The sequence below is a fragment of the Polypterus senegalus genome, chromosome 11, assembly GCF_016835505.1.
Source record: "Polypterus senegalus isolate Bchr_013 chromosome 11, ASM1683550v1, whole genome shotgun sequence".
Classification (NCBI taxonomy): Eukaryota; Metazoa; Chordata; class Cladistia; order Polypteriformes; family Polypteridae; genus Polypterus; species Polypterus senegalus.
The window spans coordinates 97963079-97987496 of NC_053164.1; the positions used below are offsets into that span (position 1 = coordinate 97963079).

The 24418-nt window shown below is 35.1% G+C and overlaps 1 protein-coding gene across 1 annotated transcript; it reads left to right on the forward strand.

Moving 5' to 3' along the window:
• Window positions 1-466: 466 nt before the first annotated feature.
• vps51 (VPS51 subunit of GARP complex) lies at window positions 467-23067 on the forward strand. The gene is made up of 10 exons (XM_039769334.1): window positions 467-701; window positions 1850-1979; window positions 6155-6301; window positions 9342-9561; window positions 11304-12066; window positions 12442-12657; window positions 14416-14634; window positions 16391-16512; window positions 19424-19511; window positions 21281-23067. The coding sequence occupies exons 1-10, from the start codon at window positions 519-521 to the stop codon at window positions 21539-21541; spliced, it is 2349 nt and encodes a 782-aa protein (XP_039625268.1). The 5' UTR covers window positions 467-518; the 3' UTR covers window positions 21542-23067.
• Window positions 23068-24418: the final 1351 nt, after the last annotated feature.

The following is a 24418-nucleotide window of genomic DNA, read 5'->3' on the forward strand; positions in this document are numbered from 1 at the left end:
TGTCCCTTTAATTTTTTTGAGCAGTTTATATATACACAGACACACAAACACCCACACCTTTACAATGGCATATCTCTCTTGGTTTTGAATAACAAACCCCAGTCATTCATGGAGAGTCCAGAGCTTACCGGCAGCACCTGGCTCCAAAGAGACACCAACTGTGACCTTATACAATCACATTTATATTTATTCACACAGCAACTTAAAACTGCTTATCGCCATAGCGTAAATATCTTTCGGATATGACAGTAAAGCGAATCGTTACGAGAACAGGTACTGGACTTTCATACGTGTGCTTTTGCTTTGAGACATTTCAGACCCAAACGGCCCTCTGTATTCAGCGAATACCCGTATTAATAAACGTCATAATGACGTTTCTATTAACCCATGTAAGATGGCGTTTATTACCAAGCCATCTAGCGTGGCCAATCTAACCTTTCATCCGTATCGACGTCTTTTCAATAAAACTTTATTATACAGGTTTGGACGACTTGTAACAAGGAGTCAACTGGAAGAGAATGGCGACTGTTGGTAGTACTGATGCAGTGGGGGCAGACCCAATACCGAAGCGTCGAGTGCATGGAATGTTGAAATTGTACTACGGCTTGAATGAAGAAGGAAAGCCCGAGGAGAAAGGCGATCCATTGGATCCGTGTGACATCGACGGGGCCCATTTCGAGCCTGAAGTTTATCTGAATAAAGTATTTTCTTTTGATTTTTTCTTCTTACGTGAGCTTAAAAGCAGGTAGATAAGAATTACTGATTGGATACGGCACAGTTTATCAACAGAGCTCTTGTACTTGTAGTCGACTGCTTCTTTTTAAAACTATGAAAAAAACCATGACTGTCACACACCGATTATTCTTTTATTACGGTAGAATATTTAACGTCTCTTTAACAACAGAATTGGCAGGCACCTACTTCCTTCCAGTCTCGTGTGTGTAGCGAATCCCCGATAGTATCTTGCTGTCACCACACTTATTTCTGAATTTAGGTTTCATCTCTGCAGAGTCTGACTGAAGAAGCAATCCCAGTGATCTACATTGTCTCTCTTCAGCTTCTGAAGACTCTGATGTGTAGTTTGGGTTGTTTGAACCCGTTGTCTTATAGCAGTTGTTTCCAGTCCAAGTTCTCGGAGATCTCTGTGATTGTAGGTTTTGGTTCCATGCAGTTTCACAATCAGTTGATAATACCTTTAATTGATCTTATTATTTTATTAGCTGCCATTTTTCTTCTCTTATTTTGCATTTACAGAAGAGCAGTACTGTGAGATTTGCATTCATAAGAAACTTGGAAATGTTTTTAATTTTACTTTAGTTTTTTTAAGTTCCTATCGTAATGTTTTCTGTTTATACATCTTTTTATATGGTTTCTTCCCTTAACTGAATCCTAATAATGACAATTAATGACTTGGAGTTGATATCGCCGCAGATGACAGTGAATGCTTGAAAAGCAGCGGCTATTTCAGTGTAAGACTCGTTAGCTTGATTATTAATAAAATATGGCTTAAACAATCAGAATACCTGGAAGAGTGGAATAAAAATTATATTGATGATGAAAATATAAAAAACCAAGGTTAATAAAAAAAAAATCTAAACGTAACACATAGTCTACAGTACATTTCTGGTGCGAACCCTTTGAGTATTTACCTTATCATAATTGAAAACACTGTTTTAAGTAAATTGTGTACCTTGCATTGGTACTTTTCTATTATCGTGACGCAAATCGTATTATCATGGTATATGCATCATAGAAAAGTACCCTTGCATTTTTATAAGTTAATATATTCACTCAAGCTGTAAAAGAATAAAGTTTAATGCACTGTTTCTTAAATCTGGATTTTTTTAAGCTGCGTAAGGAGTGTACTCTTGCAGAGCTGATGGATCAAGAAACTAACATGGTCAAACATATCCGTTCTTTGGACAGTGACATGCAGACCCTTGTGTATGAAAACTACAACAAATTTATCTCTGCTACAGGTAAGAGGGACTGTGGTTTGATTATTTAAGTTTCTGCTTTTGGAAATGAATGAAAGCAACAGTTTGTGTACAGGAACCCTCTGTAGCTAATGGACAGTTTGGTTGCTCAGTTACTTGCATTGTCTGATGCATGGTGCATGTTTCTATCTGATTTTAATTTTTAATTTAGTATGTTTGCATAATGCTGTTGCTGTCTTTAATAATTTGGGTTTTCTGGTCACTGTATTATGTTCTGTTGCTGCATATCCATAGTTTCTTAAGCAAGACTACTCAAAATACTTTCTGATGTACACCTCACTCATATTTGTCGTTAGCAGCAGAATTGTCATGTGTAAAGTGCAGTGAAATTCTTACTTGCATGTGTGACAAACATGCAACACATCACTACTCTCTGGTGCATCACCTTTTTCTGGTGCCATGATAAACAAAAATTTTTTAAAATACATACAGTAACTTTATTTGAACTAATAGGAAACACCGATAACGGAAACAATATGAAGAGGAAATAATTGAACCCATCTTTTTTTACACAAGGCAATGCCACTGCTGCCACTTCTAACACTAGCAACACATATTCTCCATTTTCATGTAAGGTATAGTGACAACAGAATACTTTTTTTTACATTTATATGTTCTTTTCTCACTAGTCAAAGCATTTTAGATAAGAGTGGGGAGCAAATTCAGCCACCACCAATATGCAGCACCTACCTGGATAATGTGACGGCAGCCATTTTGCCATGCATTAGCTATTAGATGGTTAAGGGGTGAGAGAGAGAGGGGGGTTAATTAGAGACAGGGGTTGATTAGGAGACCAGAATAACTAGGCCATGGATGGCTATATAGCCTGGATATCAGGATACACCCTGCTATTTATGAGGGATGCACAGCAATATTTAATGACCACACAGAATCAGGACCTCAGTTTTACATCTTGTGTGAAGGACGGTGTGACCACCTCTGCACTGGGACATTGGGATCCACACACAGACCACAGGGTAAGTGCCCTCTGTTGGCCTCTCCAACACCTCTCCCAGCAACAACCTCAGCTTTTCCTAGATGGTCTCCCATCCAAGTACTGGACAACATGCCTAACCTTCAGGTGGATTACGTGTTCTGAAGTGTATGTGATATGGCTGCTGGTCAAACAAATAAACTGAGTGCAAATATTGGCACCTCCTTACATCCATCCATTATCCAAACCTGCCTTTTCCACTTTGGGTTTCTGGGAAATTAGACTCTATCTAATCAGTATTTGTCTCCCGGTCAGGATACAGATGTGGAAGACTAGTCACTCCATTTAGTAGCTGGTTTCTTTCAAAGTTAGCCTCAGGATCTAGTAGCTGGTGCTTGAGAGTCAGTATTAACACAGTACAGTGCAAGCTATTTCTGTTGTATAAACAAACCATTTAGATTTGACATGAAAAGATTAATGTGAAGTGTTTATTTTGTCTTTTTTCTCTTTCTTCATCATGCAAAGCTCTTTGGGCTACATAGTTTGTATGAAAATGTACTATATAAATAAATGTTGTTGTATGTTACCTTTAAAAAGGTATACAAAGTTCATAATGTGTTAATATCAGAAACATCATCAAAGCTGTGAAGAAAATTTATAAGAAAGCTTTTGCTCAAATCATCAACGGTCTCCACAGGATGAAGGTGTCTCAATTTACTGTCCTACGAAGACTGGCAGCAAAATTAGAAAGGCAGCATTATGAAATTTGAAGTTGCCATCAACACCAAAAATCAAAAGGAAAGATTAGCATATGTTAAAAAATTTTGTTCTGGAACAATGTGTTAAGGACAGATAAATTGAAAAGTTCATTTACCACAACAGTATGAATTTGAAATTGTGGAGAATGAAGAATACTATGGGTGATCCAAAGCATTCCACTTTATCTGTGTAACATGATGAAGGAAGAGATATGGCTTGGGTATGAATGATCGCCACTAAAACTGGCTAACTTACTTTTAACCTCAATTAGGTATGTCCAAGGGGGTGCCCCATGACTCACTGGTTGGCACTTCCATCATTTAGAAAGACATTAATCTAAATATTACACAGCAACTGAAACCACAGAGTTCTCAGGTGTTAAAGGTATAAATTCTTAAACTGACTTGACCAATCTCTAGATTTAAATTCAGACAAGCTATCATTTCATTACTTGAGAAAATAGAAGATGAAAATGAATGCAACAAAGATTTTGCAAGCTGTTTCCAAAGAGGAGATCAAATATGTGTTATAGTGAATGAATTGCATGCTTGATAAGGTTATTGTTTTTATATTTTTTGCTTTAAATGTTCATTGACTCCTGTTATAATCATCTGAAATAGAGTAAGGGAACAAATCCTCTTATTTTAAAATTTTAGAAAGAATATATGCACAGTAATACTAAGAAACAAAAAAGTGTATATTCTGCACTTTCTCAGTCATCTTTTCAAGTTTAATCATAATGGCTTATGCAGGCAATGTGGTGTAGTGGTTTGCCAGTTCAATCACCATTTTTGATTTGATGGGTGACGTAGGCAAGTCTCTTAACCTCTTTAGTGTCAGCCGTGATGTCGGAATTCTATATAGTTACAGTTAAGGCCAAGTCAGACTCATTGTGACGTTTAATGATCCACTTTATAGTACAAAGCCTGAATAACTCTCAAGACATCTGCTGCCATCTAGTGGATGAAGTAACATTATGATTTAAAAACGATGAATATTTCTATATGTGTTTTGCCATTCTAAGATCATTCATCAATATTGATGAGTGGGATGGAGCCTTTAATGAAAACACAATGGCATGCAAATGAGAAGGTGTAAAGCCAGCTTTAGAACTAATGGAAACAAAACCATTAGTTGACTTAAGCAAATGTGATGACAATGTGATTTGGTCATAAGATGTTGACACAGATAGTGTACGGCACTGTACGACCAAACGTCTATGATATTCCTGATGAAAGTTCAGCGAGGTGCAAGTCGATGTGTGGCAAAAAGGCAAAATGACTGCAGTCAAGTAGAAAGACCAGAAAGACATTAGCCCCATAAGCTCTATTCACAATGCATCAACTGTTGCTCGTGTTAGAGGAACTGTGGAAGTCACTAAGTCTTGCATTGTGGTAAACTACAATAAAACAACAGACACGTTGATCACACTGATCTGACTCTGTTATTCTACCTTCTCATGTGCAAGCAACATAGAAAATAGATGAAAAGTGTGCAAAGAAAAACACTTGCATTGTTGGGCTGCATGTATGGGACTGTTTGAAAAATGTTACAAGAAGGATGTGTACAAAATCTGCATTAGTACTGAAGTGGACACTAGACATACCTTGCTCTAATGTATTGATTAAAATGTTTTGATATTTACATGTTTCATTTTTCTGTGTTGAAAAAAAATTCAACATTTTTAAATCAGTTTTTCAGGGGATAACATAGTGTTAAGAAGGTTTATCTGCCTCTGCTTCATTTGATCTGTAATGTGATTTTTTCCTGATCTTGTAAGACACCTTGTAAATTTTTCTGCATTGCCCACATAGTAAATGAAATAACATTTTTGACATTACACAGTCAGGTCACAGAGGGCTGAAGATTATCCTAGCAGCATTGTACATAAAGTAGGAAAGCGCCCAGTGCCCACTCATACAAATCCCACCACTATAGTCATTGGATAACCTAAAACACACATTTGAGAATATGGCAGGGAGAGTGGAGTACTTGTGCAGAAATCTATTTGTTTCCTTCCACTAGACATTTTAGGTTTTGCTTGCCCTGCACAGTGAAAACAAAAACTTTGCCTTCAATATCTGAATATTTTTTGGATAACATTATTTTGTAAATATAATGTTCTCAAATCCACATCCTTCACTTCTGAGTTGAAGAATGCTAGCACCGATCCCAAAAGCGTTTGACACAAAACAGGAAACATCCCAGAACAGGACAACTTTTAGATTTCTCAATCTCAGATTTGTAACTTTGTCAAATTGTTTATTTAATTTACAGAATGTAAAATTTTGCTGTTTATTGGCTTTTGGCTGTACAGTAATATATTTGAGAGTTTTTTCTAAATAAAAGTAGCTGTTTTCTTTTTTGATGGTGGTTTTTTGTACAGTATAGAAATATGCAGAAAGAGTACTGGTCTCTTGATAGTCAAAATGATTTCACTTTTTTTGTTCTATTTTTAATTCAGATACAATCCGTAAAATGAAGAATGACTTTAAGAAGATGGAAGATGAGATGGATTGCTTAGCAACAAACATGACTGCCATCACAGAGTTTAGTGCTCGAATTAGTAGCACTCTGCAAGATCAGCATCAGCAAATAACCAAACTCTCTGGTATTTTTTATGTGTATTTTTTAATTATTCCATGTGTCATAAATATAGAACAAAAGAAAAACGTTTTGCTTTTGGAATTTCAATTATTTTTATAAACTTTCTCTGTAGGTAAAAACATGGTATCTTCAAAGTGATAGGGTAGTTTTTAATACAGTTACCGTTTACTGTAGTTTTTTTTTTTTATTTCTTCTTATTAATGTTATAGTTAGTAGGCTCTACATTTTTATTGTAGTATATACTACATTTTTATTTGCAAAAAAAAAAAAATAATAGTAAAACTACAGTTGATCAAAGTGCAGTCCATTCGCTCAGTACATTTTTTTTTAGCACATAAGCACTTTGGACACAAGTCTGTAGCCCTGAAATTAATAAAAAAATAAAAAAAAAGTCAAAATGTAAAAGGAATAATTAAAAATCACTGCCTTATTACTTATAGGAAAGCATATATATACATTTTTGCATGACTTGTTAGGAAGATTGTTATATAAAAATATAGATTCATATGCATTTTTCTACCATTTTAATTAAATAATTCTGAATAGTTGCACTGTTTACACTGTTCTCTTTCCTTGCACATTTAACCAGCTTCTACTAGTGCTTTCACAGTCTCTTAGGAACTAACTTTAAAATAGAACATGTTAAATGATATCAAAATTATTTCACAATCTGAAGTACTGTGCATTTTCCAATTAATCCTTGTTTGCTTGATATGAAAAGATACAAGGCTTTCAGCTTTTATTATTTTAATCATATAATCTTGGAGTTAGTTTAGTAGCTTTACAGGATTACTTTGGTATCAATACCAGGTTTTGAACCTCAGTACTGGTACCAAAACTGGTCTGAAGCTGATAATTACAAACCCATCTGCGTGTTGCTCCAGCCTTGCTGGTGCACCCCACGATTAATCGTCTCCCTGGTGTGCTGCGCCATGTCACTGCACTACGCATTGCTTCCCACTTGATAGTATAAAGTGTGTGTTGAAGCAATGGGGATTTGTCCCCTGTGAAGAAGTCTTGATTGCGTCGAAGCGGTGTGAGGTGTTTCGGGTGGGTTGTTTGATTTAGGTCCCTGGTGAAGTCTTGGTCACGTTGAAGCATGTTTCATGAAGCCTCCAGCACGGCTAATCTGCCGAGTGTTGGGAGGAGGGCTTTAAGTTGAAAAATTCCCAAAATGTTGGCACTATACTGTTTTAAATTTTGTTTTTTTTTTTTTATACTTTTCTAGTATTGTTCTACTGTGCAACCCTAGTATGCTGCGTGATTATAGATCGTGCAGAGTTCTCTACGACTCCCAAGTCTTTTTCAAAATGTGTGATTTCTAGCACCAATTTGCCCACTGTGCATGTACAGTATATCTAATATTTTTCTTTGATATATTTAAACATACCTAAACAAAGTTAATTTTTCACGTTATCCCAAAACTGAGTTCTTGTCAGATACATCTTTTCGAATTTAGATTACTATAAAATAACATAATTAGGCTTAATGTCCAAATAAATTAAACGTCTTTACATATACAGTATATGTAAATTATTTGTTAATAATTTTGTATAATTAATTCCTCTGGACAAGTTAGTTACATCAACTAATTCAGGAAAAACATTCTTATGCCATAACCAAATTTTTTCTGTGTTGAAATTAGTACAATACACAACACTACTGTACTCTACACATTAAATCCCTACATCTTGTAGTTTAATTATAGATTTATAAGTTTTTATATATTACTAGTTTGGGGTCATCCACCCAGAAACTTTCATGTTTTGAGAGAAATATATGACTTCTCTTATCAAGATACAATTAAAATGATTTTAAAAATATAGTCGGGGCATTACTGGTGTTTATAACCGCTATTACTGCTTTTTAACTTATTATTCACATATGACTGCAAAGCCCCATTTTCAGCAGCAAATTATTCGGTGTCCTAACGGTCAGCTCATTTAACTTATCCTTAATTAGTCATATGTTAATCATAATGTTAACTGGTTATCAAAAAAAAAAACCTTTCTAATTGCATTAGCACCACGTAAACCTTTTATTCTGTTCACTTATGTTGCAGGGTACTGGCATCCCTAAAGTTTAGTCGTGGGTTCAAAAGTGGCCAAATGAAACAACAACCAAATACATTTACTAATGTAACATTACTACTTTAAAATTAATGTTATTTTTATCTATCTTAATTTTTTGTTACTAATATATTTAATAAGAATTCTCATTAAAAGTACTCATTATTTTTTCCATTAGGTCTGTCACAGATATCAATGATACATACTCAGATTTTTTTGTAGACACAGATCGAAACCTTAAAAAAATATCCTTCATATCCACTGTGCCTATTGAAAAAAACTAAAGAAAAATTTTTCTTCGTTCATGCTAACGAAGCTATTTTCTATTGGATTGGAGGGTCCTGCTATTCAGGCAATCTGTGATCTCTGATACAGGTTAACAATATATATCTTATCATTGTATTACTGGGTATACTTTAGATTAAAATTGGCAAAAATTAAATTTAGGACAGATGAAAGATCGTTAAGAGCACTGGAAATTATACCCAGTGGCTTAACTGGGCCAGTTGGGGGGAATAAAAGGAATTTTGTGTGGACCTGAATTATATCAAACATAATGCAATGTTCTACTCTAATTATGCAGTAATGTATAATTATAAATTTTGTATATTCACTATACATATACTTGTATTTTCTTATATGCAAATTCTTTATACTGAACACATCAACTTTTTAATCTGTAATCTTTATATAGATGAAGTTGAGCAAAATGACACCTTTTATTGGCTAACTAAAAAGATTTACATCTTGCCTGAATAAGGGGCCTGAGTTGCCTCGAAAGCTTGTATATTGTAATCTCTTTAGTTAGCCATTAAAAGGTGTCATTTTGCTTGACCTCTCACTACATCCATAATGGCTAACATGGTACAACACCCTAGTACTAATAATATAGTTGATTTAACATTTGATAAAACCATTGGCAACTAGCCATTTAGTTTATGAACCTTTTTTTTTTTTCCTTTCTCATTTTTGCAGGGGTACACATGCTTTTGCGGAAGCTGCAGTTTCTCTTTGAGTTGCCAGCACGTCTCAACAAATGTATAGAATTAGAGGCCTATGTGCAGGCAGTATCCTACTATGGCAAGGCACGATCAGTACTGCACCAGTATCAGCATATGCCCTCCTTTCAAGGTATCCAAAATGACTGCCAAAGCATCATGGCTCAGCTTGCACAGAGACTAAGAGATAAATTTCAGTAAGTATTTATTATCTATTATTTAAATTTATAATAATTGATCTGTATTAAACTGTATTCCAGGTGGAAAAAATAACTTTTGGCCATTTAACTGTGATTAATTAGAATCAGGTCATTGTAATATAATGTTGTTGAAAATGAAGAAATACAAGGCCACTTACAATTTATTTCTTAAAAATGACGTTTTATACATTGCCCTAAAGACTTATCATATTTATTGCAATAAATCCAATTTTCTAAGAATTGCTAATTTCTAAATTTTAGTTAACCCAACTGCAGTATTCATATACAATGTTTCAGTAACCTCCAGTAAGTATTATTCATTAACTTTGTGTCATGCAGTGGTTTATTTGCATGAACTTCATGCAGTTACAGTTAAACAAATGTGAAAACTAAAAACACAGTCTCAACTAGAACGATATAATTAACAGTTTACTATGTTATTGAAAGAGAATTTGGTGCTGATACAGTTTTTGACTTTGATTTATCACATTTCTTTCACAGATTATGCATGTCTCAGAAGAGGCTATTTTTTTGTAAATATTTGATAACTTCTCAAATTTAATATGTTGAAGTTAATTTGAAATCTAACTGATTTTTATGACTAAATTAAAACAATATACTATGACATATTTACATTTATATATTTCGTACCTTTATTCACAATAAGGCACGCGCCTCCTTCTCTTATGTTGATGTGGAACCTGAAGATCGACCTGCACACTTGGCTGGAAGCACAAATGACTTTTCCCACAGATTCTGTAATGAAAATGATCAGTATTATATACCTGGGGGACGGTCCCATCAGTGTTGACTATTACAGCTCCGGAGGACATCGCACTGGCCTCTCAAAGCATTATGGGGCACTGCTATTAAAAAATAAATAAATAAAAAAAACGTACTAAATAATTCAACAAAAAATTGTAAATGCAGCAAATTCACTGATCAACACTAGTGTTGAAAATATGTGCCTCTAATATCTGCCAGCCATGACTCTGGAAACTAGACTGACAAGAATTAATATTGCAGTTTCCTGAGCACTAAGTATGCAAGACATTTGTTGGCAACTTTTTATTATTATTTTATCAACTAGGGGGCTTTCCTCCCTGCTCGCTTTGCTCGCACACCCCCTCACCCTGTTGTGAAGGGGGGAGGGGTGGCTGAATGCACGCTGCTGAACTGTGTGTTCTGCTTGTCGTGCTGCGAGTCGATCATTTAAAAGCCTGTACAGCAATTGTTCTTATTTTCTCACTGCCTTGTCTCTCTGGACGTTAAAGTGTCTTCAAGAAAATTGTGTATCATCTCCTTCCAAGCCTTCCAAGATTTTTTTTTTATAACAGAGAGATATGATCACCATTAGACAGCACCTAAGATAGTAAAATGACATTTTATTTTTCTCAAGAGTGTTGAGAAAAAACAATGAAAATGAAGCCTTTTTTTTTTTTTTGACATTCCTGAAAAATGGACATGAGAAATTGCTTTCTAACTAATACCAGAACAAAACCTAGGACCTGAGAGTTAGGTAATCATTATGCTAATTAAAAGTGTGAGAGATTTAGAAATAGTTTGATTTATCCCAAATTTTAAATTATTTAGGAGGAGAGGAGTTATCATTAGGAAAAAAGTTTCTTCTTAAACAGATCTTAGTTGCACTTGGAAGTATGTGGAGAATATTTGTATGTTATTGTCAAATTTATAGAATTACAATCAATTACTTTTGTCATATAATTTGTGTTTTTCAGAGATGGAGGTTCAAGCGCAAAAGACTTGTCAGAGTGTGTTGAACTACTACTGAAATTAGATGAACCAGCAGAAGAACTTTGTGACAAGTTTCTAAGTCATGCAAAGTCTCGTTTAGAAGAGGACCTAGCAGGGCTAGAGGCTGATTTAGGAGTTTCAAATGTTGCTCTTGGTACTAGCTCAGACATTCTAGAATTTATTGACCGAGGCTGCAATGACTTTGTTGGAAATTTGTGCTTATTAATTGCCTCTTACCAGGACTTATTTGTTAACCGGCTTCAAGATGGAGCCTTAGCATCCAAAAACATTCCCCAGATGGCAAATGCCAAATTGCTGGCTTTTGTCAATGACCTTGTAGACCGTTACTTCTGTCTTGTAGAATGTAGGATTCAGGCAGAGAAAGGTGTTGGTGACAATTCATTATTAGTCAGAGCTCTTGACCGCTTCCACCGAAGACTACAGGCCCTGACAAAGCTTCTGCCTGGATCCAACGTTCCCTCTAAAGGGACAGAGATTGTAGTCCGTGCAGCACGTGAACGTATCCGTCAGTACCTAGCAGCACTTCAGAGCTTTTATATGGACAGTTTGACTGATGTTCGCCAGTCCCTTGCAGCTCAACGTCTTTCAGGAAAAGATAGTGCCAACCTAGCAGAACTGCTGAGCACGCTGTCTGCATCTATTCTCAACCAGATCAAGTCAGTTTTGGCTTATGTCCATCTTTTCACAGCTAAAGATATTAATTTTTCCAACAAACCTTACTTTAAGGTATGTTACTGTAGTTTTACTTCTCTGTTAATAAAAGGGACAACTTTAAGGAAACATTAAATCCTTTTTATAAAAGCAGGTTTTAAAATTTAAGTTAAGTAGTTAATATATACTGTAGTAGTATGGAGTTTTTTTTAATTCTTAAAATCTGTAATAAGAAAGTTCAAGTAGAAATGCAAATTATGCATTGCATGATCTTGAAAGCCATATCTATCAATATGCATTCTCACCACCAATTTATAGCATCTATATCCTGTTCATTTTATGAATTTAATTTTATTTATTGAAATTATTTGTGCACTTAAAGAGTATTTCCTAAATGCTATAATTAGACATACTGCTTAGTTAACCGTGACTTATGTTTTGATTTGGCAGGGTGAGTTTTGTAGTCAAGGTGTTCGAGAAGGACTCATTGTTAGCTTCATTAAGTACATCTGTCAGTCGTCACGGCAGTTTTGTGAATCATCTGGTGATAAGGGAGGGTCCACTCCTCCTGCTCTACTTCTCTTGTTGTCCAGACTGTGTCTGGACTATGAGACATCTACTATCAGCTACATCCTTACACTAACAGATGAACAGTTTTTGGGACAGGTAAGTAATTTCATTGGAATATATAGTATTGCTTATTTGCATTACCTCTGCAAGTGAAATAAAGATATTGTAGATACAACCAAAAGTTGAAAAAACTGTTTTAGGAGAATGCTTTTCATTTTCATTAGTTTGCTGTAATATTCTGAAATATTTAACTTTTAAGAATGTTTTTTAGAGAAATGTCTTTAATTAAAGGTGCAAAAAGTTTGAGCATCCCCAATCTCAAATCCAAACATCTGAAATACTCCAAAACATGAACCTGAAACCACTGTTGTTCGGGTACAACAATAATGTAGGAGTCAATGTTAGGCTGAAAGAATTGGCAGCTATGTTAGTGAAAATATGAATTGCTAAATATGCATTCAAAGTAAATGATGTGTCACACCCGGTCAAAAGGAGATGAAAAGGACTGCCACTTCAGAGAGTTGATAGCAAAGACCACAGGAGATGCAGGTTGCATTACTCAAAGCACTCAAATCAGTAAATGTGCCTAACAACACCACTCCATCTTGGCCAAGGATGTACAGCGTCCATATTCTGATGGTACATTTAAATGAATAACTAAAGTAATTTAATATTACTATCTAATCAGAAATGCAAGCATGCTATGCCTGAATATAGCTTCAGCACTTTAACACACAGCATATACTTAGACTACAATGCTATTCTGAACTCTTATTTGTTGTTGGTATGTCATGCAGTGATGCAATATTCAAAATGACAGAGAGATATCATAGCAGACAGAAGCACTTCTCAAACACATGCAGCCAAGTAGCTGTAATGGTCTTTTAGTGTGTGTGTGTGTGTTTGTCTGTCTGTTCTGTTACCTTGTACAAATTAATCATTAAGCTTCACTTACCTTGTGCTACTGCAATCTTGAATGGGAAACACCTATTTTAACTTTTTATTTGTAGCAGCATCAAGTCTCTTTCGCTCTCGCCCTGAAACCCAGGAAGTTTAAAATGCAGAGACTGAAGGAACTGAGGGTGGGCATTTAGGAAGGTGCAGATATTCCAAAATCCAAAATACAGTTGGTCACAGGCATTTTGGTTTAGGGATGTTCAACCTGTATTTGCCTTTAATTCTAAGAGGTTGATACTTGAGTTCTCATCTTCAAACACACTTGTTTAGTTTAGAGCTTTGAGGTGCTAATGTCTATCCTGGCAGTACTGGCCACATGGCAGGAATTAGCCCTGGTTGAGGGTTTGCAGGTCACACTTATGAGTAAGTTTGGGTGTATGCATAGCAGGCCAGTTTAGCATCACAGCTCAGTCTAACATGCACATCTTTAGAGTGCTGGAGGAAAATCACAATACCTGGAGAACAACCATGCAGATGGCATGCAAACCCAAGAATCAGCCTAAAGATTTTGGAATAAACATTTTTTTTCTATACAATTGGCAGTGGTCTCCTTGTTGTTAGTAGCTGAACAGTTTGCACTTACTAATTCTGTGATACTTTTGTGTTATAGGGTAAAACTGAAGCAAACATCCCCTTTAATGTTTTATCCACAAAGAAATTTATTTGTGAAGTAATTTAAATCTATCTCAGTTGATATTATTTATTAATACTATTAATTTACAAAAATATTGAGACTTAAGAAAACCTCTTCAAAGTTATAAGTACATTGTGCGCTAATGTTCTATTTAAGTTTTATTGTTACTTCATTTAAGTTAGAAATGTTGGTTGGTTTGTTCAGTTATAACTATAAATTGCCTTTATTGATAATGGCTTCTGCTTCATTAACTACCCACTTAGGATCAAACCCCAGTAACGCCTGTTACTGCCTTGTGTTCTGAGGCTCGTGAGGCTGCCCAAAAGCTGTTGAATTACTATGTGAAAGTCCAAGGCCTCATCATCTCCCAGATGCTGCGCAAAAGTGTTGAGACACGTGATTGGATCAACACCATAGAGCCACGAAATGTGCGTGCTGTTATGAAGAGGGTTGTAGAGGATACAACCTCCATTGATGTGCAGGTGAGAATTACTCAAATATTATTATTTTAGTACTAAACACAATTAATATAATTTTATGTGTAGAAGATCCACAATTCTTCTGCATTCCCAACCTCGGATTGACCAGTTTTTGGATTCCATCCTACCAGTAGTACACACATGGTTTTGCATTTGTATGATTTTTATAAGTTTATAGTCTATTTTCCAACTGCTTAAGTAGAAACTTTGTGATAACTGTATAACTATGCCCTGCAGTCATTCATTTCCTTGCAAAAGACAGACGGAGGGGTATAGCAAGCTAGTTTTTAAAAGGGTTGTATATTATACAACATACTGTATGCTAGGATATAAAAGTGGGGGAAAAAAACAATGAGTTGATATGAAAAATCAAATATCACTTTAGTTTTGATGCAAAAAAAAAAAATCAAGTATAAACCTATAACACTTTTTTTCTTAGGTCTGTAGACATATCTTTATATTATAAGCTTGGTGTTGGGTGTTTTAAGTTTCAGAAGAAACATATGCAGACCATACCAATCTAATTTACTTTCCACACATGTACATCTTTCAGACCTTTCCTTTTTTAGGGTAGCAAATAACATTTGGGAATGCAATATGTTAGAAGTAAAGCACAAAGTGTTAATAATGACAAATAACTACAGAATAAATAATGCTGTATAATTCCATATACTATATGTTTCTATTTTGTGGGTGATTCAATATTTTTATATTGATATCAAGGGATTTATTTCTGCAGTCATGCATGTTATAATAAAGACAAATTGCTCTGGAAGTTATACTTCAGCTGTTTACAAGTAACTACTAGTGTTTGCATCTTTTCTCCACAAATAGCAATAAGCTAAAGAGAGAACTGAATCTCACCATGTTCTTTAAAAATGAAATGCCATTTTGAATAAAGATTATCTATTATTTTTATAAAACACTTGCCATTGTGAGGATCTTATTGGCAATCAATTGTGTGTACATAAGGTAGGCCCAGATTTTCCTTTCTCCAGCAGCTGCCTTTAACTTCTCCCAGAGGACTCTCAGACCAGATATAATCTCTCTGTTCCTCCAAGGTCTCCTTCATGGATGTAACCTGGTAGACCTGCAATGAGAAGTCATAAGCAAAATCAAACACACACACATACACCTACAAAAAAAAAATAATTTAGAGATGTCAGTTGACTTCTTTTGTTTTAAATGCACATTAAATAAAGTACACATTTTACCCAGATTGCTAAGCTGCTGAACCCATCAATACATGGAGATGGGGAATAATTGGGCCATTTGAGAAAGTAAGGACACACTCAATTTTATGGTTTTACATTTGAGGATAAAACTAACAATCACTGACTCCTTCTGAATGAATAAATTAGATAAACCTAAACTTAGGTGATAAATAAAACATGTTCTTTAAGCAGGCAACCATACATGTTTTAAGAAATCATTACATGTCATAATATTATTGGTTATCTACTAGATAAGTAATGGAGAAACAGTGACACAGGTTATTTGTATCTAGATTGTTATAGCTTAGATAATTAGATTTTGGTCTTTTTGTGTCTCAGATTATAATTTTAGGGATCTGTGGCAGAATAAGTGTCCCTTTTTAATGTCTGAATATAACAATTCTGCTCATAGTATATTTCTGTAGCTAGTACACACATGTATTCAACCTGAGCTGCAAGTCACAAGGACAAGAAGACAAATGCAAGGGGAATCAGTAACATTTTGAATAATTTGTAACTCTGAGCTGATTTTTCTTATGATTCAGGTAGGACTGCTGTTTGAGGAAGGTGTGCGAAAAGCCCACAGCAGTGATTCCAGCAAGAGAACTTTTTCTGTTTACAGTAGCTCTCGTCAGCAGGCTCGATATGCACCCAGCTATACACCAAGGTAAGCTGTCAGCACAGTGCTTTGCTCATAGTATGAGGTTTTTATTGGTGGCTGGAGTGCCAATTCTGCCACCAACCCCCAGGTTTTTCCCTGCAGCTTGGAGGGCCTGCTTGCAGGGCTGGATGCAGATTAATGTCATATCCAGGATAGAGCAATTGCAGGTTAAGGGCCTTGCTCAAGGGCCCACCATACATACATATATATGTACACACACATACAGTATATAATATTATATTATATTATATTATAGCTTAAAAAAAAGGAAATGGAGGGTTTTGGAATGGCCAACTCATAGCCTTAATTTGAACTTCATCAAGATGCTGAGGGGTGTTTGAATGGGACTGTGCATGCAAGACACCTCCCAAACATCACTGAATATTCTGAATGGGAAAATGTCAGAGTCTGGTAAACAGTTGTGGGAAATCCTACTTGAGGTTGTTTCTGCCAAAAGGGGCAATACCAGCTTTTTACTTTTACCCATAGACAGAAATTGCATATCTGCTCATTTTTAAATGAGTTACATCTTCTTTGTTTTTTTCCACAATTATATCCTTTATCTTAATATGTCCACATATGGTAAAATAGAAAAAACATTTCATGGGGTGTTTCACAAATGAAGGCATGGTACAGAACAGGCCCCAATGTGGCTCTGAAAGAGAGGTTTATTTATTTATTTATTTTTTAATGGCAGTTCTTGCATCTGCAGTGAACAAGTAAGTTGAAGGACAATAGGCAAAGGACACCGGAGCAGTAGTGGCAGGTTATATTCCCCCAGGATGCTAGCAGACACATGTCACATGAAGACAGATGCTCAATACATACAGACGGATAAACCATACAGGATTTGAAGAAGTCTGGAATACCTCTTGGCTGTTAGCAGGAAGCACGTATACCTCTATTGAAAGGAATAGGGATGTATTCTCTTTTTAGGCAGACAACCCAGAAGTTTCTTAAGAGACCTGACCTTTTAAGGGCTGCATCGAACTCGGGGCTTCAGAGACACAAGCGGTATTAAAAAGAAATCAAGAAGAAAGATATACTTCTTGAAAGACGCAGTTGTGAATAGGTGTTTTGCTGGAGACGATTTGTGTCAATAAATAACCCACTGATAGGAACAGGCAGTTGCCGGATCCCGGAATAGAGATGACATTGTACAAAAACCTGTCGACAGAGAAGATACTGTCATTCATTTTATAACAAAGGCTTGGGAAACAACCGTCGCAGTACAGTATAACGAAAATAGAAAGGAGCGAAACCAATGCCAATGGTCGAGAGCACAGACATATATAGATAGACGCCGCATTCACTGTGTTGCCCAGTCGACACGATACGTCAGCACGTCCCCCCTATTGCGAGTGGCAAAAGTGCCATTTAAACTAATACAGGTAGATGTGGAAACTGGGTTTTCTGATGAAAAAACAATAACGTTTAAAACAGTATCATTTACATACAACAGATTTTGGCGAATCGTTTACATGCAATTATTTATATCTATTTATACACTAATAATGGCAATTATTAAATAATAATAATAAATTATTATTATTAAATAATTCCTCCCATATGAGTAACATCTCGGACTGCCTTCTTCCATCTCTGAAATATTTATAGACTTCATCCTGTTCTTATGCAACATAGTACTGAAGTATTGGTTAATGCCCTAGTCACCTCACGTATTGATTACTGTAATGCTATTCTAACTGGCATACCACAAAAACTTATCCATCACTTACAACTTATTCAAAATTCTGCTGCCAGGATAATAACATGCTGTTCTAAACCCACTGAACATATTACACCTACTCTCTCACAACTTAATTGGCTCCCTGTGAAGTTGTGAATAGGTGTTTTGCTGGAGACGACAGTTGCCGGATCCCGGAATAGAGATAACGTTGTACAAAAACCCGTCGACACAAAAGATACTGTTGTTCATTTTATAACAAAGGCTTAGGAAACAACCGTCGCAGTATAAAATAGCAAGGTGTATGGGAGGCCACAGGCAGCGTGGGGAAGAGTTTGGAAGAGGACAAATAGGAATCGAGAAATGCCATGTCAGCAGCATGTGGGTGGGACCAGTTTTGAAGAGGAGCCGCAGGCAACGTGGGGAAGGGTTTGGAAGAGGACGAATAGGAACCAAGAAATACTGTGTCAGCTGCGTGTGGGCGGGTCCGGTTTTGAAGAGGAGCCGCAGGCTGTGTCTATATGTTTATATTCAGACATTCTTCCATTCTCTAAACTAATCATACCATGCCTTGGTTCAGTGCACCCATACACACTGGTACAATTTAGACACTCTAGTTTAGCGGACACTATAGCATTGGGCTGTTTTAAGAGATACTTGAGGAAGCCTAAACAAACAGAGATGAAAAGCTATTACCATATATAGGGCACAACTTAAAATCTAAACTAGTTTAACTACTGTACAGCAACAGAAATGCTTATGTTGCTCATTTTTAATGTCATCTAAATACAAATACAAGATATGTTTTACAAACACAGATAACGTCATTTAAAGTGAAATTCACTTTCCATGCATTCACTTTGTATGAATTTATCTGTTTCCCTTTGTCTGTATGAATCTTCTTCTGGTACTCTATTTTTCCCTCCACATTCCTAAGAAAAGCCACTTAAATTAATTGGCATCTATATATTTGTCCAGTATTGTTGATTCCAGGTGTGTATCTTATAATTTAATAGCAATGCTTGCAGTGTTGGCTCCTAATTTGTGCTCGGTTCTGCCAGCTCTCTAAAGACACTTAAATTTAAGAAATAAGTAAAAAAAACAAAAAAAAAAAAAACTTATTTTTTTAAAGAAGTACAGCATATGTTATTTCAAAATAATTCTTAATTCTTCATACAAGCACTTTAGTCAGTATAGTAGATTAACTGGTATCCCCTTTCTTGAGTATAGTGCTCCTATGGACACCAATCTGTTAAGCAACATCCAGAAGCTGTTCTCTGAGAGGATTGACATTTTTAGTCCTGTGGAGTTCAACAAGGTAATCATATATCTTTATTATATTTTTTATTTTATTATTTTTGTACCTTTGCTTCAATTTTTAATATAAAGTGTATGATAATAATTTTTAAACCTGCTTATCCAGTTCAGGGTTGGAGTGAGCCATTACTTATCCCAGTAGTACCACTGTGCAAGGTGAGACTCAATCTTGGACAAGGCTCTAGTCCATTTCAGGACACTCTGCCGCTTACACATACACATTACTCACTCATATAAGGTCAATTTACAGTTTCCATTTAACTTTACTTGCACACCTTTGTAATTTGGGGATCCTGCTCTATAGAATAGTATTAAAGTTGGGAACATAAACTAGAACTCTAAGATCCATAAATAAATATAAACTGTGAATTTGCAAGTAACTGCTCTATACAGTGGAGTATGAAATGAAGCATTATGATATGATTACAAATTTAACGCATTAAGTTATTGGAAAGCTTGTTATTTGTATAGGCAAAACAAGGTATAACAATAAAGATTTGTGTTCATTTATGTCCTCGATATGTAAGTGGCAAAATTAAATGTAAATAATCATATGTTCCTGACAACATATCCAGTGGTTGGGTTTGCTACTTTGGAATTTGATTATTAAAAATAAACTTTCCCACTTGTAAATGCACATGTAGTAATCAGTGTGAACAGGACTTGACTTGGAATTATATATTTTTTTTTGTTTAAAAACTCTGTAGTAGATGCTATTTTAATCTCACCTGTCTTTAAAAACAAAGAATCCTAGATTTTTTTTTGTCTTGTACAATAAACACTATAGATCTTTATGAAAATGTAGCAGATTTTCAGCTTACATTTAAGCAAATCCAGATAAACTTGTTATTAAAAAAATAAATACAACATCATGTTAGGAGGTAGGAAGTAGTGATAACATTTGATATTACCTTTTAACACTCTAACAAAAGTGAACTGCAACACAGGAATGACAGAAAAAAATATTTTGAGGAGTGATCTTAGAACTAGCCTACACAAAACTCTATACATTTGGACAAATGAGATTACAAATGATAGCGTACTTCATGCACTTCATTAAAATTCCCAGTGATCATCCCAAAATTTTGCACTATATCTTTTTTAGGCAAAAAGGCAGCATGAAAAAAGAAACACGAGTTTTATTGTTTCAAATTAATAGTACCTATATGCAATTAATTTGAAGATGGCCTGGATAAAAAAGACAAAATGTATGAGTTATAAAAATACAACTAATACAGCCAATACTCCAATTCATTTTATTTATTTAATTCTAAGATTACATTCTATAACTTTTTATTAATAGATAATGTGATAGGGTTTGTTAAACATTTTTATGGCCAGTATTTTTCTGTTCCTATTGATTTCTGGTGTGATCCTTATTTTATTGTTCAAGTGTTCCTTTTAAAAATGGTTTCATTTTGAGTAGTGGGTGTAGCTTTGGAATATATTTCTAGGCATTTTCCAAGCTACGAATTGTATAATTGATTCTGGACTCCCATGTACAGTATGTAATAATGGTTTAATTGGCCTATAAACCATGCAGTTGTTTTTGGGAAGCTGTAGCTTAACATCAGACCTTTAAATGCAAAAATATGTTAAAACCATTTGCCTCCCTTGCTTATATTTATGACTTCTTGAGTCATATTTTGGTTTTGAAGCCTCTGTCATTTTTTACAAAGCATTTGAATTTGAGCACTTATAGGTAGAAGGGAATGTAAAACAGTTTAAGAAATACTGTTTTAGACTCTTTTTGCACTGTTACCTCTTTAGGTGTCTGTATTGACTGGCATTATCAAGATCAGTTTGAAGACCTTCCTTGAATGTGTTCGACTGCGCACCTTTGGACGTTATGGTTTGCAGCAAATACAGGTTGACTGTTACTACCTGCAGCTCTACTTGTGGCGTTTTGTGTCAGATGAGAATCTTGTTCACTTCCTGTTGGATGAGATTGTTGGGAGTAGTGCCCACCGCTGTCTGGATCCCTCCCCAATGGAGCAAAGCGTCATTGAAGTCATATGTGAACGGGGTTAAATTAAGGCTGGATGTTACTGGTATGGAAAAAAAAAAATAGAGGGGACAATTTATTTAATTTATAAGAACTGGGTGTTGTACATAATGTTAAAAAAGTCATAATAAAGCACATGGTATTTGTCCATTGGTTACAAAAAGATCATATACTGTGAATATCTTTTTTTAACCCATTTTTGTCCATGGGAAAAAAAAAACATATTGCAGGACTACCAAAAAGTAATGAAGACTTTGTATCCTTTGTAAAATTTTATTGTGGACATCCAGAAATTCTTAAATAGAATTGATTGTGTGGAGGTGGACTATAATTAAGAAAATGTTAAGTTGCTTCTTTAAAATTAAAAGTACAGCAAAACAAGTAAATTAACTGAATTGTCCAAGCTGTACCTAAATTTGCATGATGCTATTTAAAACTTTAAATAGTACAGTTGCCTTTAAAATGGTTAAGAATTGATTTCATAGAGGGACCCAGTGGTTGAGCAAGTCTGGAATGTCATAGGTTCAGCTGAACTGCAAACAACAGTTTTAAACAAATATTTAAAATTCTCGTATATCATGGTGCTGGAAAGTGAAGGCCTCACTACTGGTTACAGGTTTACATTTTTTATGTCTCAGAATTATTGTTAGTACCATTATTGTGTTTTAAATTAAAGCAAAGAGTAAGCATACCGTGTTCAAACAGTTAAGTTCAGTTTTGGGGTGAAGATAAATGCAGCTCTTTCACTAAAATATTTCTGAAACTTATTTTTTTTTAAATTTTTTATTAATTAAATGGCAAATTATGCATCATTTCAGTCCCCTGTATAAAATGAATGAAGAACATTACTGTAAATACAAGGTTTTTGGTTCAACCCCCACCTCACATTTCAACAAATCAATTAACCTGCATGTGCTCATAAATACATAAATGTCTTGGAGAATGGATGGGTAAGAACTATACTACACAATACTTATGAAATAATTTTGTTATGCTTGTTATAAAATGTGCCTTATAAAAGTCAATTACTTATGCGTTTGACTAAAACATTCTGTAGTTTGTAAAGTTACTGGTAAATATGTTTGATTTATAATGAAACCTTGAAATACTGGTTACAAGTATATTAGGCCTAATACTACACTGACTGTGCATGTCTATATTGCACGGATTTATAGGATTTGAGTACAAGGCCATTGGCAAAGCAGATTTGTATTTTACTCCTGGAGAACATCTGTCTCATTATTTTAAAGGCATATTTCATCATTTCATGGCAAGTTTCTTAAATGTGAGAAGTTGAATTTGCCATTTATCAAACATTTTGTATTTTATGCAAGCATTAAGCAGGCAAGTGATTTGTAATATGAAGGGACATGATTAGTGTCACTTCTGTTTATAATTAAATGTACTTTTAGCCCAGGAAGCAAATTGTTTACTATGTATACAAATTATTTACTATGTATATGTTAGGGTGATGAATAAAATAAAAACCTGTTATTTGTACACTAATGAACACATTATATATTGTAAAATAAAGCTTGATTGTGAAAGTTTAGCATTGTGAACTGTGGAGTAAAACAGGAAACATACAATGTATTTCAAAGCTGGCCCTTTTTTTGTTACCAAGGACTCCTGTTTTTGGCAGGAAGTATCATACAGTGGTTATGGCATTGGACCTGTTCCTATCTTGGAGCATGACACAGGCTTCTCTGCGACTCACTTTGGCGCCCCGGCCCCAGAGCCTATTTAGTATTTTACATGTCAACTATAGACTACTGTAGTTTAAAAACATTGACACTTGAACAAGCAAATTATAACTAGTGCAGACAAAAGTTGTACTAAAATTTAAAATTACTCTTATGAAAAATCATTTCCAACGTTCATGTGCTCTATTGCATGAGATTTGCAAAAAAAGTGCCAAGTTTTTGGTCTACATGGAGAATATTCACAAATGATAGGTGCCTTTTGTTATCCAAAACAAGTTAAAGAATGTCACTTAATAAGCAATCATGCTAATGAAAAAACTCTGTGAATGTATTATATAGAGATATTAAAGTTAAACTTTCTGCATGGTCCTCGCTCATAGGACGCAGTTCAAAGATTTGCATATTAGGTGGAGTGGAATTGTTAAATTTGTCAAGGTATGTGTGCACACGTGGATGTGAGTGAGTGAGTGAGTGTGTGTTTGTGTTCACTGTGCTGGCGCCCTGCTTAGGGACTGTTCCTGCTTTGTGCCTAGTAATTGCTGGAATAGGCTAAAGGTGCTCCGTGACCTTCCCCTGGATAAGTGAGTTAGAAAGATTGATGGATGGAAATTGAAGTCTTAAATACGCAAAATAAATATTAAATATTCTGTGCTGTGATATGAACAGAAAGTTTCATTTGAAAATTAGTAACTCAAGATAGTGTTTATCCCAAAATATAATAATAATCACAGTTTCATTTACTGGTCAAAACCTTTTAGTAAAGCAAATGTAACCAATCAAATAATAGAGATTACCAATAAAGTCTTGTTCTATAGTTCATTTACTGCTGAATTTCTGGCTGCAGCTTGATGTTTTGGAACTTATTACACATAGTGATTGCTATATTTAAATATAATCAAAAGATTCAATTATAAACTAAGCAAAACCTGCAAAATTAACAGCACAACTTTACAGAACTCTCCAAGCTCATATCAAGCCCTTCGTTTGCTTAACATAAAAGCTTAGCTGTAACTTTGAACCTTGCTAGTACAATTAACAGGAGGAGGAAAAAAAAACAAATATGGGATAAGAATGCCACTGTCAGATGGCTGTATATCCCAGACCACTCTGACTACCAACCAATTATACAGGAGCTTCAGGATGAGCGGGTGGAGCAATGACATGTGTCTGCTGCAAGGTTCAGTTATGGTGGTTACTGCT